General features: G+C 41.3%; 1 protein-coding gene across 5 annotated transcripts in view; it reads right to left on the bottom strand.

The window, feature by feature from the left end:
* The window catches only part of LOC118234640 (neuropilin and tolloid-like protein 1), a 45,782-nt gene extending 30,993 nt beyond the window's left edge, over positions 1-14,789 (bottom strand). For 4 of the 5 annotated variants that reach the window (XM_035431323.1, XM_035431324.1, XM_035431325.1 and 1 more), the window contains exons 1-4: positions 13,873-14,788; positions 12,875-12,928; positions 12,475-12,609; positions 11,014-11,262 (exon numbers count right to left, since the gene is read on the bottom strand). In XM_035431323.1, coding sequence (XP_035287214.1) covers positions 11,014-11,262; positions 12,475-12,609; positions 12,875-12,928; positions 13,873-13,900 — 466 coding nt within the window. In that variant the 5' untranslated portion in view covers positions 13,901-14,788. Of the gene's footprint in view, positions 1-11,013; positions 11,263-12,474; positions 12,610-12,874; positions 12,929-13,872 lie in introns of all 5 variants that reach the window. The other variant, XM_035431322.1, reaches the window with a different exon arrangement.
* Between the last annotated feature and the right edge of the window lie 3,261 nt (positions 14,790-18,050).

Raw genomic sequence — 18,050 nt, 5'->3', positions numbered from 1 at the left:
ACGCCAGAGCAGTGCGAAAACACTGAGCAAACTCTCCGCATTTGTACAACCTTTGCTTCCATGACATGTTTGTTTTCGTACGACAGAAAACTGGAAAGCATAATCGCACGCATGCCGTGCTTGGAAATGTCTCCGTGGTCATACGCTTGGTGCTGAACAGACATTAAACAGCAGGCTCCAGCAAGAATATAAATTCACCACTGATACAATCACAAAGATTTTGTGACATTTAACATGTCTAAACTTCCCCAGACAGCCTGCCACACCAGACACGGAGTCACTCATTCCAGATTGATCAAGAGCAGGTAGTTTGAATGTGTGCCAGGAAAAGCCTTAAGAAGTGCGGTTGCATGCAATGGTGCTAAACACACTGAACCATTTATCATAAGCTATGGGCCAGTCATTTAAATCTGAGCAGTAAGTAAGTAGTCTTCACCAACAAATGTTACACTTTGAAATCAGTTTTCAATTCTTAAGAACAATTACACTGTTTTTTGTTTGTTTCATTTACTTATCTGCACTATGGTGAGTTTACCACAACTCAAAATATCATTAAATACTCTGCAGATAATCTCAGGTTTAATATATCAGGGCATATATAAAGATTTTAATTTTTTAATTTTTTATTTTTTTATTTATCCTTGTTACCAAACTCATAAGCAAAGCTCTATAGATCTAGATGCATTCCCACTGCTTAATAATACAAGTATTTTTAAGTCTAAGAATTTAAGTCTCCATGCTGTTATACAAATACAATTTGTAACATTTTTCATTCATAAATTTCTGTTTGCGCACATCTACATCTTCCACGAATGTGGAAACTTTACTGTGTTATAATATAAAATGGGCAGGTATCCACATCAGCCAGTATGGCCAGAAAATATCACCGTCAATACCATCAGTCATGCCTAGATCGCATACTAACTGAGACATGTGAAAGCACAATTTGAATAACCAAATATCCTTCAGGAACATATTGCAAGCAGCCAATTCACCTTGCAGCAAAATTGTTCACAGCGATTACAAAAGGAAATGAAATAGGAAAAAAGCTCTCAATATCTTTCTTAATATTTTTCCATTTCACTTGCGTCTCTGCTTAGATGTTCTTAAAAACCACTTGCTGTGATCATACACAATGCAATCCACTCACAGTAAAAAGCATCACATGCATTCCATTAAAACTTAAAGTACTTTATCAAAGTTCATTTTACACTGAAGAATGTACTGCTTCAAGGGCTGCATTCAACCAACATTAGCACTTTAATTCTTCATAAAGCAGTTTGCATGAATGGCGACTGAAAATTTGTGATTACACTGCAAAACACTACTTTTTCAAAGCCAAAATGAAGGATAAATTCTTAAATTATGTGCTTAGGGACCTATACCCAAGGTGAATGACACAGCTTTCAGATTTAATCTGCATCCATTTTTACAGCAAAATATTTACCCTGCAAGAACTCAGGTTGAGAGCCTTGTTGAAGCGGAAGGGTAGCTATGTCTAATCGATCATTTTGAACTTCCAACCTCCTGGTATTCCAAGAACTCAAAAAAAAAAAAAAAAAAAAAAAAAAACCATACCACACTGTTACTGTTTGCGGAACTATGGTTAGCAAAGCCGGCTTCTATACAATCATCAGCACGATACACTGCAAGTCTTCACGTCCATTCTGTCGACAACCTTGTCGTTTTGTCTTTAATAAAATATACACCTTCGCAAAGATGAAAGACTACTTTCGTTCCACGACTTTGCTGATTTCTAACACAAGATCAAAAATGTCTGTGTGGTTCAATTACTGTGAGGGCTTCATATCAGTCAGGCAGGTGTGTTAAATCACTTGGTTTTCATGGATACACACAGAGAAACAGTGGCTCTGATAAAAAATATTCATCTTCTCAGATGACATCTACACTCCTGCCCACACAAGATTTATGGGCAAGTCGCATATTGGTTGAGTGTGCTTAATTGCATCATTTAAGAATGAACTATACATAAGCTAAAAACACAAATAACCTCAATTATTAATCAAACTTCTGCAGAGAACAAATGCCTATTTCCTGATTTAGCAACACCCTGACAAATCTATGCTGGTAGGAAGATTAGTTAAATAGTGGGGGGGAAAAAACAGCCAGAGTTATTCAAAAATCCCAAATCTACAGGAGCCAATTGAATTTTATCTTGAGAATGTTTTGCCCTGTATCAAGGCTGAGGGTTGCGTAAGATGGTAGACAAAGGGTTCATCGTAAAAGACCATAGACGGAGAAAAATATACAGTAGGCCACGCATTTTATGGTCAGGACCAACGACGTGAAGAATTAAACTGGGAACAATTTGAGACCTTGGGGTTGCAACGGTAGCTGCTCAGGGTTTTATACTGTGGAATTTTACAATGCGGAATGACATGCCTGGCTTTTTAATGACTTGATGAAACGTAGGGCACGTGCTAAGCTGCAGAGAAGGAATGATGCGGTGAGTGTGATATGGGAAAATGGAGGCACTGCGAGCGCTGAAATAATGACGGCAGCCCAGCATCCTTATCGCGCAGTTTCACTCCCAGTCAAAGCCTGGACCTCCATTTTATTCTTCCAGGGCGGAGGGATGTGGGTAATAATATTAATGACCATAAAACAGACGAAGCGTGGCTCTTATATGACGGCCCTGATTAACTGAGCCTGCCCAGGAAACAGGAAATTCAACAGAGGGATTAGGCAGCGATACGGAGATGACCGCGCTGTGTTTGGGCAGCGGCAGAAAGGGGGGGGGGGGGGGGGGGGGGGGTCGGGGCGTGTCTGGGTGACTATAGCCTCGCGCAGGAGGGGAAGCGACAGCTCAATTGACTCTTCGGACCCCGAAATAAAGGTCAAAGGGCGCGGAAGTGGCAGCTGATTAACTCGGTCAGCTGGGCAGCACTCTGGCTAAGGGTCTGCTGCAGAGCACAGGCTTGTTAGCAGGACCGCTGGCGGAGGGGACTGAGGGAACGCAGCACCTCTACCAGCACCGCTACGCCCCAGCTCTGAGTGGTCACCACAGGCACGGAGGGGATTAAGGGACTCAAAGAGTGACAGTGGCAGTGCCTTTTATAATGGTTTTATTGGCATGGTTTTATGCAAAGAAAGAACAATCCCCAGGAAAGTAATTAATGAGTGATTAAAACCTGGGAAAAAAACATAAAATTTCCCAATTTTCCCAAGATTTTAACAATTTCTTTTCATTTCCCATTTTACCGATCCATTTTGATGCAGCTTTTAATTTCTGACAATTACAGTATGCAGACCATGGATATATTTTTTAGAGCCACTGATACTGTAACCTAAAATGACATCAATAATCTACCAGAACAGAACTAGTGGAAAGAGTGACATGTTGTATAATTATGCAGCTTAGTTTACATGTTCTCATTTGAATACAAACAAATATTTGCTGTATCATAATAATATAATCCTCATTAGACCCGTCCATCAAACAGTGTAGGTCACACCCAATTTAATCATCTCAAGTCATCAATGTTATTCATGCCACAGTGAAGATATCCTGAGAAATGCTGCACACAGCCCAAAAGGTAAATTAAATGAAGGCAATGCCACTGCATTTTCAAAAGGCAGTAAATCTAACAGGGCGCTATGAGGAAACTCGTGCTAATCTCTGCACACACCACTTGCATGCAAAATTTCATTATTCGCATACAACATGCATAATGCACAAGAACAAGCTTTAAACTGAGCGACAGGAGTGAAAGATTGGCAGTGTATCTGACATCAAATCTCATTATATGATATTTCTATTTTCAGAAAAATGTAATTTTTTAATGTGGGTTTTGCTGACAACAGGTGCCTCGCAAAACAACAACAAAAAGGTGGGAGACGGCTCTGTGTTTCTCAAACGCAAATTAGCAAAACAGCGGTGCCCGTGAACAAACGTAACACTCATTTGTTTCTAACTCAGAGTTAAAGGACAAAATGTTGACTGAACCCAGGCCTTAAACTGGGAGTAAAGAGATTGATTTTTGACTAATTGGCTTTGACAGGCAGACAGAAAAAAAAAACAGGAAAACTGCGAGGATGCGGAGACCAGCTCCGAGCCGGGCCATTATGAAAGCTCTCCAGGTGATTAACCCCAGACTGGGTTTCTCGCGAGCGCGGGTTTCGCGGCAGACAATCCGGGGCTTGTTCCGCGGAGAAGACAAGCTCTCATTAACTGGGGAGGAAGAGATGACCTCGCCTCGCAGCCACGGGACGCGCTGTCCGCACTGCTAATGAGGGGCCCCGACTTTCATCTACACAAACAGAGCAGAGCAAATACTGCGACGCCCGCTACCAACTGCCATGGCGGGGGGGGCACACTGTCTCTAGTAGCGCCCATCATAAATACACACACATCACAGGCAGCAGGCCCCCGGAAAAAAGGCCCGTTTAGAAAACCACCAACAGGGTGAATGTGTGGTTATGGTGGTGCGCACAAAGGCAAAAAAAAGGCTCGGTGAGCAATCGATTTTCCCTTGGGATTCCCACAAGGGAGGTTTACACAGTAGTGTGTGGCTATGCCACAGACAGCCAACATCACACAACTGCAAGGCACACAGACCAGGAGAAGTTTCCTTTGGATTCCTGAGTCTGGATTAAAATGTTCCTACAAAGTATTTTCACCAGGTTCAAACTAACAACTTGCGACCCTGTATACCACTGCTAATTTCTCTAGTATGTATGTAAGTGAGCCTGGACGGGCTGATAATTATGTACTCTTATGTACCTATGATGTTGTGACAAAGAATTAATTTTGATTGATTCCTGGCCTTGGAACTTTGTGACTTACATTGACCATCTAAAGACTTCCTGTGTTTACCTGTTCGCCATATGGGAGGAAAATGAGAAAACACTGTGAAAAGGTTGATAAAAAAAGAAGATACTGGGATTCAATTTTTCTGAACATAATTACAATGTTGCTGAAACTTAATTTCACTATGTTCAAACTGACTACTCTTGTTAAGTCACACTCATGAATGTGTAGGCCACTGCTAATTTAAGAAAAGAGCTTTCACAAAAACAAAACGTGGGAGGCACTCATTACACCAGTTTTAATACTTTAAAAACCTTGCACTGTTTCTATTCTTGCACACTTCTCGGGTTAGCTATCAGAAATATAACAATGTGTTTAAGGCCCTTCAGTTCCTTATCAATTCCTTTCCTGGCTCAACAGAACACAAGAAATAAAAAGGGGCGTTTGGAAACATTCACAGAGCCATTCAATTACGCTCTACTTACACTCCAAAGGCACAAGATTAGTCACTTCTGCATGTCAACTAATTTATCTGCTTACAGTACATGTCACAAATCTTCCTTAGACCTGGTTTCAGGGATTTCAAGTCTTCCAAATAAGGACACTTACACGCGTACTTCACCACAGGAAGCACTTGAGGACGCAAAATGCTTCCTTGGTTACCTGGCCTTAGCAATTCAGACATTTCTGTCAGAGTTAACTCTGTCAGAGTGAATGTAACATGCAAGGTGTTCCTGCGAAGGAAGGATGCAGAAGGTTCCAGAATGTTGTGCATACATCATGAATGTGGATGCAAACCAGGCATTAAGCAAAGAAGCATATGTGACTGTAGCATGGTATGTTGAAGAGCTCTAAATTTCACCTGTGTTCCTTAATGATCAGACAGTGAAGCAACCTACTGTATTTTTTATCCAAAAAAAAAAACTATTAACACGCAACACAATGATTGGATCACAAGACTTAGTCAAGATTGCTTGAGCTATTTAGAGATTAATGAGCAATTTGAGGAAAGAAAAGAGACATTTACACTTATTTGTGAATCAAATTTAAAGAAAATGGTGCATGATTCTAGATTCTAGGTAAACTGTAATCATCTGTAAAACCATCTCAGTGCCCACATTTATATTAGTTTGGCACCGATTTCTTTTTGTTGAGTATATTTAGGTGCTGGAGATGCCTATTTTGCATAATAACATAACTGCAAGGTGAACACAAACAACCTCGCTGCTGCCCGTCGTTACACTCACATGTCACAATCACACAATGTCATCATGGGAAGGTCATTCTCAGGGCAGGCCAGAGTTATGATGGAGTGATGTGACCATGGAACCAAGGACCTGACATCCTGAGCTGACCCACTTAACCGCTAGGGTTTCATCAGCGCTATATCACCTGCAAACACACGACTCCACACTTCATGAATGTAATTTGCTCTCATGAATGTAAGACACCCATATGCAAATGGCATGGTTTATGAAGCTAGTACACATTACACATGCTGTCGAATTTACACAGTCGGGCCATTGCGGAGGGCTGAATTCCTGGCTCAAGGGAGCGCAACAGTGCCCCTAAATCAAAAATTCATACTGGTGCCGCTCGGTTCCCAGCCCGGCTCATCCAGGACACGGCACATTTTTTCTTCAGTAACTGAACAACAACAACTGCTCCTCCCTCTGTGGGATTAATCTGTCTTCCGCATGAATACCAACCTCCTCCACTCTTTGGGGACCGCGCGGTGCTTGGCTGTTCAAGGTTATTCTGCTCGGCGTTAAGTTGCAGCGGTAATGTATACTGCGCCGGGGTATTGCTCGCGCGCGCTGACTGATTACACGCGCCGCATTCTGAAAACACGGTGTGTGTGTGTGTGTGTGTGCGTGTGTGTGCGTGTGTGTGTGTGCGTGTGTGCGTGCGTGCGTGTGCGTGTGTGCGTGTGCCCGTGTGTGTGTGTGCGCGTGTGTGTGCGCGTGTGCGTGCGTGCGTGTGCGCGAGCGTGCCCTCGGTTTATTCCTTAATCCCTGGAATGGCTTCGTCTTCACACCGCGCCTCCTCCTTCCTTCCTGGCAGCTGGCGAGACAAAGGGAGAGAGCGAGAAAGACGGCCTTTGTGCTAGCGCGCTACTCTTCAGAGATAACAAGTGCTCTCTCTTCAGACGTCCCGCGTCGCCATCCGAAAAAACGCTCGCGGGCCCCCACTGGCACCCACACGACGGGCCGGGTTCACACTCCGTCCCCTTCAGGAAAATCGATCCAATTCCAAGGAATTAAGCAAGGAAATCAGCTCAGGTGTCCCAAAAAATTAGGATGCTCATCATTTTCAACAGCTGTAAGCTGTTTTTTTTTTTGGTCTTGATTGTGGCCCCAGATCAAAAAATATGGCTTGATTCCAGAAAGATAACAGGCGAAATAACTTTTCTATTGTATAACTCCTGGTTTTTGAAAATGCTGAAATAATGCTGAAATAATTCTGAAATATTTACATGAAATCGACAGTACCTATGACTGTTTTTGTCTTATTCTATCCTTTCAAATATGGCATGAGATAACCATAGTTACTTCTGAAGGCGAAAACCAGTAAAGTGCAGTGAAGTTTGACTTACAAATTTTGGCCAGAATATTCGATCAAACCTATTTTTTCACTTCTTGCAGAACATAAAGTTTCATTAATTACACTGACAGTGAACCCCACGACTCCCCCCATGTTTTTTAAGAAATAAAAAGGCATTAAAGAAATCGTTACTCAAAGCTAATAGACGGTTTACTGTGGACAGCTTGAATCAAGGCGCAAGTGCAAAGCCCTGAGGGAAGCCTAACCTCACACATAAACCTGTTTCTCGGATTCATTAAAACCAATTCCCCTATGCAGTAAAGCAGAAATAAATTGAACAGAAAACTCCCACATATTGGGCTTGGGCTACATCGGGCCTGTGGTTTCCCGGTTCCCCCTCACCAGGAATCTTGACCCCAGACACCCCCATTCATCGCTCTGGAAAAGAAGTTGCAGTTTGTAGGACTAGCACATTTTTTCTGTGTTATAAGAGCAGGTTGAGCTGGCTCGAATCATCACCTCCATACTGGAACCACATCAATATAAGATCCTGATTCATCAGAAGTAAGCTTTCCACTGGTTTATTTGCAAAACACAACCCTGGAAGTTGGGGAATCTCATGTCATGTTGGAGTGTCAACCTGGCAAGGCCCAGTACTGTAAGGTTACCTCACCTGTCTCCTCATATTTGTTGTGCACACCCCCCCCCCTTCCCCCGCACCCCCAACTCCACCAACTACCATCAGGTAACAAATTTAGGATCCAACTGGCGTAGCAAAACGACTATAAGCACTATAAACCCCTTCTGCTGTCACTATTCTAATCAGGTACTAGATCTGGAGCCATAAAAACCTGAGATACTGGATGTTCTTGCTTTGACAGATAAGGTGCTAGCGACCTGTGAAGTCATTAAGACTCTGGTTTATGGCCGTTGTTTTGTACTGTGCCGTGTTGCGCGATTTCATGTTTTATGCCGTTCGTCTGTTCATGCTGAAGCCTCTTGGCCAGGGCTCCCCTGAAAGAAGAGATTTCTATCTCAATGGGATTCACTCTCCCCAAATGAAAATAAACCTGAGGGGTTAGAGCATGCCATTTCGCACTGTGTGATGCTGTTCTCTGTAGTCGTGCATTGTGCACTCTGATGTATTTACACTCCCAAGTATCAAAGGGGAATTTACATTTTATGAAACATTTTAATGGATAGTAAGGTTTTCTAATCAAATCTAGTCATACACCATTTCTGGCCTGCAAAACACAACTCACCAAAGGCCATGGGGCATTTCTCAAGCAGTGCCTTGATAATGAACACACACGTACATCCAGGAAGGACTTCAAACTAGAGCGAGCAGATCAGACTGCAGAGCAGTTTGTCCTTAACCTCTATCTATCTAAGTGCAGAGCTATATATAATCAGTAGAAATGCTAAGGGAAATCACACAAAACATTTGCTGTACAGCACTACCGTCAATTCAGTGATGGCTAATGGCATCTTGGTGACGGCATTCAATGGTACCTTTGTCCTTCACTTTTCATTCTCAACTAAATGAAAGTGCTATGCTATTTCAATAGAAATATTTTTTTTTCATTCATTCTGGCAAGAGCTGAACTTGCCTAAATCAATTAAATTGGAAAAAAAGACTTTATAGTTAACGAGAAATGTTGACAGAAACTACACCTTAAATAACTTATTCAATACCCCATACTTGCATGTACATGTATACTGCACGTGATGAATTTATCAGGTGTGAAATGAGTTAAATGATACACTAGATGTACAAAAGAATGTGGACACCCCTTCTAATGAGTGTTTTCAGCTATTTCAGCCACACCCATTGCTAACAGGCACATAAAATCAAGCATACAGCCATGCAATCTCCAGTGACAAACATTTGCAGTAGAATGGGTAGTACTGAAGAGTTCAGTGGCCTTCAACGTGGCACTGTCACAGAATGCCACCTTTCCAACAAGTCAGTTTGTCAAATTTCCTCGTTGCTAGAGCTGCCCCAAAAGATCACAATGCGCAATGCCAAGCATTGGCTGGAGTGGGGTAAAGCACATCGCCATTGGACTCTGGAGCAGTGGAAACACATTCTCTCTGGAGTCATGAATCACACTTCACTGTCTGGCAGGCTGACGTATGAATCTGGGTTTGGCGGAATGCATAGTGCCAACTGTAGTGGCCCGGGGCTGTACTGAGGACGTTTTTCATGGTTTGGGTTATGCCCCTTAGTTACAGTGAAGGTAAATCCTAATGCTGCAGTATACAATGGCATTCTAGAGATTGTACACTTCCAACTTTGTGGCAACAGTTTGCAGAAGGCCCTTTCCTGTTTCAGCATGACAATTCCCCCACGCACAAAGAAAGGTCCATAAAGAAATGGTGTGCTGAGTTGGGGTGGGGTACAACTTGACTGGCCTGCACAGAGCCCTGACCTCTACCCCATCAATCATCATTGGGATTAATTGGAATGCCAACTGCAAGCCAGGCCTTACGCTCAGAAATCAGTGCTCAACCTCACTAATGCTCTTGTGGCTCAATGGCTCCCCGCAGCCATGTTCCAAAATCTACTGGAAATCCTTCTCAGTAGAGTAGAGTCTGTTACAGAAAGGGGGGGGGGGGGGTCCAACTCCATATTAATGCCCATGGTTTTTGAATGAGATGTTCAACAAGTGCATATGGGTGTGATGTTCAGGTGTCCACATACTTTTGGAAATGTAGTGTAACTGGTCTAACGATATGGGTTAATGATACTCGTACTGATATTTGTCACTGTACTCAAACCAGTCTTAATATCAGCAACCACGGCTAAAAATGAAGAAATACTAAACACCCTTTTTACTCTTTTTCCCCCCAATTTTTTCACTTCTGAACAATCACAGAGAAAGAAGTATTGCATGTGTGTAAGTGTGTGGTGTGTGCATGGTTACCGTTTTCCTGTTTGGCAAGTGGTGCTAAAAATCCCATTTAGATCTTCCTTTCCACTGAAAACTATGTAGAGCACTGTATCTGCTGTATTCTTAAACTATTTGTATTTGTGAAAACCATTTTTTCATAAACATAAAAATTCTGAGACATTAACTGTAGCCAGTGGTGTGAGTAACAGTGTGAGACATGCCATTAAACAACATCACTGAACATTATTGAATGGGATGTATTTTAATTTTATTTCAAGCCATACATACTTTTCCATTTCGTCTACTGCTTTTGCCTCCTTATTTGTATTCTGGGCACTATTTTTCTGCCAGCACAATAAAAAAACAGGCTAACAGGCTCCTGCTCCTGAACCTCATCTGCCTTGTTGATGGAAATGATTTGAAATAACTTGTGACCAATATTCTGAATCTTCCCCTTCCCTTTCTTGGTCCAGTGTATTTAAGCATTGCAATGCACATACAGACAAGTACCTTCTTTTCACAAGAAGGGTGGAAATTTGTCATGTACTTACCTGTGTGAGATTTAGGCACCTTTCAATGCTTCAAATAATAATCAAGAAGGTGGGTTCAGCACAAGCATAGACTTTTGAAACATGTGCACCTCACTATATGTTCTTGTGTGTTGTGTACTGTATATGATTACTGGCATGTATCACAATTCTATGTGTGTTGTTTATTATGTGCTCACAGTTCATGGCATTCGTAACCTTTACACATTTCATGCAACGAGATCACAAAATAAAAATGGAACGCTAAAGCTCTTACCCGGGGTGAAATTGTATCTTGCAGAAAATCCAATGGCCTCCAGTTCACCGTCTGCAACAAATTTTATCCACAGGTACCGACCGCTGGACCTGACGTACAACGGGCTTTCCTGGCCACAGTAGCGCCCTATTATCGGAGAGAAGCCAAAAGGACCGTCCCGAACTTCGATGTGGTCAAATTTACACTCCCACGAGGGTTCTATCGAGTACTTCTCATCAAAGTACAGGTCGATGCACTGTTTGGGTGCAGCTGAAATGGAGGAGACATAACAGGTAAGGCACTGAAAGGTAAATCGGATAAAAACATGATTGAATATGATTACCTGGTTTTACTCAACACAGTTTGAGTTCAAATGATTCTATTTGCAAAAAAGACATTGGGATTAACCGGACACATATTACATTACATTACAGGCATTTAGCAGACACTCTTATCCACAGCGTCTTACACTTTTTTACATACATATTAGGTTCTTGTTGATATCATCAGCATAAAATGTAGGCAAAAATAAATATGCTTCTCACAATGTAGAATTCCACTACTCAGCCTGTAAAAAAATTGACAGTTGATTCCATAGAAACATTTTTACATTTGTTTCAGGTTAACAAAAGTGGACAAATATAACAAACTTTATTGAACAGATTGATTGACTGCTCAAAGGTAACTTTTTTTATTTGTTACTAAAAATTACATCACCAACTACATCTGGTAACTTATTTAGCAATATAGCACCTTAAGGGGATATTACGTTTTCATATTGCTGTTGTGAGTTCAATTCATAAATTTACAACTGGAATACCATTTAATTAAGCATAGATTCACAATTAGCAACCTTAAGATACCATTGACATCATTCCCCATGCTGGGTAACATGAAGCTAGAAGACAATGATAGAGAATATTAATATATCCGGGTGGACATTCCACAGTTTTCTCTACAGAAATTCTGCAATGTGATCTTTATATCTGCATTCTGTAGAACATCAAGCCTTTCACTGAAAAGAATAAATAACATATGATATTGTGTCATGAAGTTCACAGTTCTTCCTTGTTGTCATAAAACTGAAAACATTTCACAAATTGCTGATTTTACAACAAAAAAATGTATATCAAAATGCATGATCCCATACTAACCGTTTTAGAACAAATTTGTAGTACTGATAATGAATCAGAAAAGCACTAGATTATGGTAATACATTACACATTTAAATAAGCTGAAAGTGATATGCTATCGTCTATCTATGAAGGAGTGCATGGCCTAATGTGTCTTTGCATTGCATAATGAGTTTTCTCTTAAGAGTTGGAACACAACCTTAATTTTCTAAGTGTCACCTTAAAAAAAGTTCACGTTCCATTTAAATTTCACTATATATGGCATAAAAACCCAAAACTGAATAAAGCTAAAGTAGAAATATGTTTTCCAGTGATAGCAGTGACGTGTTTACAGAAAGCCTGTATTTACCTTCAAGAATGTAAATGCACTCTCGCTCTGGGGGGTACTTTTCGGGGTAATTGGGAGAAGTGAATACCCCTCCTTCCGGTTCTTTTACCCAGGTACCACACTGACCTGCCGGCTGCACACCGGAGTTGTTTGTCACTGCGAAACACAGAAAATCTTAGCTTGCATCTTGTTGCTCACAGGAAACGCCAGCAGAGTTAAAATGGCAGAGGTTACTATATTATTTTGCGCATGGAAGGCCGCCTCCACTGAATATTAAACATTGTAATTAATGGCGTATCCCACGTGTGAATGCCTTATTCATCTTCTTAAGCAACATCAATCAAAACAACAAGCATGAATTACAGTAGCCGACGTCATGGCTACTTGCAGGATGGTAAATCTGAACAGACGGATGCATTACCTGCTGTCTTTTTCGTTGCCCCGGACAACCCAAGTACGAGGAGACTCGCAATAACTGCGACAAAAGACGAAAGGAAAATTGGAGGAAACAAAACTAAAGAGGTGTCTCTCTTCGGTTTTCAATAGGAGAGCGCAGTACAGACAACTGAGCACATCGATGATGTCTACAGGGGAAGCCTTATTTACAAAATCAGTTCCTATCCGTTTCTTTACAACATAGGTTGTCCTGGGATTTATTTTTATTTATTTATTTATTTATTGTTGCTGCGCAAATATATTTGAGTGCTAACATACTACTTAATCAGTCTACACATTTCCAAGGGAAACTCGTATATCATAATTATACAATGCTCAAGAATGATGGTCTCTCACTGTATCCCCTATTGAGGTGATTAAACCCACTGAACTATACAAATGTAAAACTACAGTGACAAATACTTTAGATTAACCTGGATGAACACAAAAATATTTTTCCAGACTTTGTATTAGACATTTCAAATGTTCCAATTACACATAAGCGATTTAGGGAGATGAACAGAACGTACATTATTCACTAATGCGTATAATAACACGTTGTACAATAAGTTAAATAGCAAAATGTGGGTGTTATAAAGGATGAGACACCTTTGCAGAATGAATTAGCAAAAGCCTATCTAAACTTCTGCCATTTGTTTAAATAGAGGTCAGTCTGAAACTAGCCTATTCAAATAGAAAATGACAACTTCTCTCCTACATAGATGATTTCATTAAAAAATGACTGATTTCATTTTTCCGGTCAGCTAGTAATACAGTACGTGTCAGGAAGAAACGGGAACCTAAGACGCCGCATGTTGTAGCCTATTCTCTGTTGACGATGTTTGTTCATCGACCACACGGGAAAAGAACACTGGGTTTACAATGGAAACGCTAGACAAACAGTGCGCTTCGTCCGTACAGCACTACCCGAAGCTTTAAAGTGAACATGTGTAATAGTTTAACGAACTGAAAAGGGACACTTACCGTGAAGCAACCTGCGCCCATGTACCATGTCTATTCCTTTGACAAGGGACTTCAATCTCAACTAATTCCATTTAGATAGGCAACACTCCCTGGTGGAAAGGCTTGATATACTGAGAAATTTCAAAACTGGATAAAAGAGATCATTTTAACAGCACCTGATATGTATAATATTACAGATAATCCCCCTGGCAAATGGAAAAGAAAGTTATGTGTAAAAATTCAGCATTCCAGGATAAGAAGAGACAATTAATCACCGGTTTCATATAAAACTGTAACGCGTCTAAACATTCGCCTGATTCCCATCCAAACGTTCCCAAGCGCTGTCGGTGCCTTCGATGCACTGATGGGATTAATAGGTCCGTCATCAGCGTTCTCTAATCGCTCCACCTTTGCAATCTTCTAAAGAAAAGATTTATAAAAGGGGATTTGGTTATCCTTCTTCAATCCCTACGTCAGTAATGATCCCTTAAAATCGAGGAAATCCATTACGAACAGGTTTCTTGATGGTTTTATTTACTCGCAAGAGACACAAGTTCGACGCTCAACTCGAGACGCACAGGTTCGCGTTTATTTCGCTCCTTTTCTCTGACGACTGACAGCGAAGCAAAGCATCCTCTCTGACCGGCCAGCGGTTTTCGCGAGCGCAGTGAATAAAACGCTACCGCTTCCCTTTATCAGTTGGTTAGCCCGCGCATCCTACTTCTCTGGATTCTGGGAGACATGAGGATAACCATAATATGAAACGGGCAGAAAAAAAAGGATTGAAAAAAAAAATGCAATTCAGAATTTAAATCGCGGGATCACGTTGGGACAAAAAAATACTATTTTCTAAGAGACGCAGCTGTCCAACACATCAGATGGACAGCATGATGAAAATATGAAGAGAATGGTCTGGATGAAAAAATTGCCCGCATGGAAAGGGAAGGGGGGGAAACACGAGGCAGTCTGTAGTGAAAGCCAAACTCGCACGTATTCAAAATCGATGGACTGCACCTGCACCTAAAAATTCACGAGGAAACGCAGTGGGCTAGTTTGTGGTTAAAATCAGCTGAAGCATCATTAGTAGATTAATTCTGGAGTAAGACAGCAATAGCAGTTAAGTCGGCTACCGTACTGATTTATATTCTTAGAAACTAACAAAATATACAAAAGCTATATAAATTTACTTGAACGTGTCAACAGAACGTAGGCCTATAATAGTCAATAATACTCATAAGTTTGCATTTTTGTCAAAGCAAACCATTTGACACATTCTTTCCAGTCATCATGTGCTGCTATGTTTCTCATATTTCATTTTTGCATAAATTAAAATTACTTGATGTTTTCTGCTGTAAGGTAAAGCAATTTTTATCGCGCTTATTATTACTTTAAAAGTTTTCCTATAAGCAGGAGCATATATATACAGATTACAAATCAAAGGAAAAACCAACAAAATTGTCTTAGAAGGGTGTTGGGATACCACAAGCCACCAGAACAGCTTCAATACGCTTTGGCATTGATTCTACAAGTCTCTGGAACTCTACTGGAGGAATGGAACACCATTCTTTCAAAATATATTTCCTCATTTGGTGTTTTGATGATGGTGGTGGAGAGCGCTGTCTAACATGTCGGTCCAAAATCTCCCATAGGTGTTCAATTGGGTTGAGATCTGGTGACTGCAAAGGCCATAGCATATGGTTCACATCATTTTCATACTCATCAAAACATTCAGTGTCCTTGGATGGGGGCATTATAATTCTGGAAGAGACCACTCCCATCAGCATAGAAATGTTTTATCATAGGATAAAGGTGATCACTCAGAATAACTTTGTATTGACTTACAGTGACCCTTCCCCAGGGGACAAGTGGATCCAAACCATGCCAGGAAAAGGTCCCCCACAGCATAAAAGAACCCTCACGGTATGGGTCAAGCATTCAGGCCTATACCGTTCTTTTGGTGTACGCCACACATGCACTCGCCCACTTGTGAAGAATATGGTGAAGGATGACTCATCTGACTATATAAGTTTTTTTCAACATCTCTGTCAACCATTGCGTATGGTTTTTGCACCACTGAACTCTCAAATCTGCATTCATCTTTGCAAGGAGGGGTTTATGCACTGCAACCCTACTATAATGTCCCTCTCTATGTAGTTGTCAAAGTATTGTTCTTGCTGACACAGTTTTATCATGTCCTAGATTGACATTCGCAGTCAACTGAGGAAGAGTTGCTCTTCTGTTTTCCTTACATATCACACTAAAGCATGAGCATCACTGTCATCGAATGTGTGTTTCTGACCACAACTTCCAGCCCTATTTACTGATGTCTTTCCCATAGATCTAAACGCAAATGTCACTTTAGTCGCTGTTCCTATTGAAACACAAGCCAGTTGAGCAGTCTTTGTGACTGAAGCTTCTGACATCTGTGACCCAATAATGAACTTTCCTTCAAAGTCACTTAGATATTTTCCTCTTGCTATCTTGATCCAAAATTGTGGTAAACTGGGCCTGCTCAGCATTTTTATACATGCCACAGAGCATGCTAGGATGTTAATTGCTCAACTGTATCATGTAGTACAACCGTATGGAAGCATCTGCATTCCTTATGTTTCTTTACTCATTTATTTAAGGCTTTCCTTTAATTTGTCGCACACATTGGTTCACAGTAAAATGTTCAGTGTTAAATTAATGCTTACAGAGTTCATACAGTATGGTCCCAATAGGATACAAATATACTCTGGTAGAGTTATATTAACACTGGACATTTTCCTCTGTAGGGCATAGGGAGGGCAGGTTTTTGATGGATAAGGGGATCTCCCGGACTGGCAGACATTGGCTAAACACTGTATGTTGGCTCATCATCTGTTCCATCAGTGGCTTATGAGTTTATGAAAGTGGTACGTTTAGATTAGGTGATTTGAACTGAGGGATGTGTGAAGTTTCAGGTTGGCAGGAAGCTAAATGTTAGTTGCTCCACACTTGTGTAGAATGTAAATACTGCGGGTTTAGTGTGGGTTTGTGTTGTGTGTGTGTGTGTGTGTGTGTGTGTGTGCGTGCGCACAGTTTATAGGCTCACACATCTATCTAGGGATAAGAGAACATTGTATGTAGGAGAGTTAGTCATGAGACCTAATTAATTCAGAGTGCTTTTCTGCTTTGTGTTCGTGAAACCCAGTGAAGCCTATTTTCCCCAGAGCTCATTTGAAATAAAAGTGGGATTCTCCACACATACTCCTCTGTCTCTAACATTTTCGTATCCATTTTTGAAATACATGGAGCAACAGGATAGCTTCGTCACACTACTTAGTCTACAGTCTAAATGAATTACAGATTTTCTTTGTGGATTCTCATTATGATGAGAACTTTGTTTCATCCTAGTACTCCCAACAGGTACCAGATGTCAATTATGATCCAAGTCAAATGCCAGAAGCCCTCCATCATGGTTGCTTGAGAATTACCCAGATGGGATGGGGGTACCATAAAAAAACCAGGGCAGATACTGGACTTGGTATCATAAAAAATACATTTCAGGCATTTGGCAGACGCTCTTATCCAGAGCGACGTACAACAAAATGTATAACCATAACCAGGAACAAGTATGACGAAAACCTTAGAGAGAAGTACCGGTCCAAGTGCAGGGAACAACCGCATAGTTCAACTTGGACCCTGAAGGTTAAACTGTTTAACACTAACACAAACGAGAACAGCAACAACGCAGTCTATGCAAAAATACAAGCAATAGTTAAGACAGGTGCATTAACTAAGTCACCTACAAAACAGGTACCTAGTTGCAACCCTAAGCTTACAGTCATTTACAGGGAGGTAGGGAGGGATGGGGAGAGGTGCAGCCTGAAGAGGTGAGTCTTCAGTCGTCGCTTGAAGTGGGTCAGTGTCTCAGCTGTTCTGACCTCCACGAGGAGGTCATTCAACCATTGTGGGGCCAGAACAAGACAGGAGACGTGTTCGGGAAGCGCAGGTGCGAAGAGGGGGAGGTGCCAGGCGTCCTGAGGTAGCAGAACGGAGGGGTCTGGCTGGCATGTAGGGTTTGAATATCTTGTGGAGGCATGCTGGGGCTGATCCCTTGACTGCCTGGTATGCTAGGAAAAAACAGGGGCATATGCTGGACTTGTTTCATTTTAAAATGTTCATATTATCTCTAAGACACTTGCAGATGGAGCTGGCCCATCCTTAGGCAGGTC

This window comes from Anguilla anguilla, chromosome 8 (genome assembly GCF_013347855.1).
Source record: "Anguilla anguilla isolate fAngAng1 chromosome 8, fAngAng1.pri, whole genome shotgun sequence".
NCBI lineage: Eukaryota > Metazoa > Chordata > Actinopteri > Anguilliformes > Anguillidae > Anguilla > Anguilla anguilla.
This window is presented reverse-complemented; position numbering and strand designations above follow the sequence as displayed.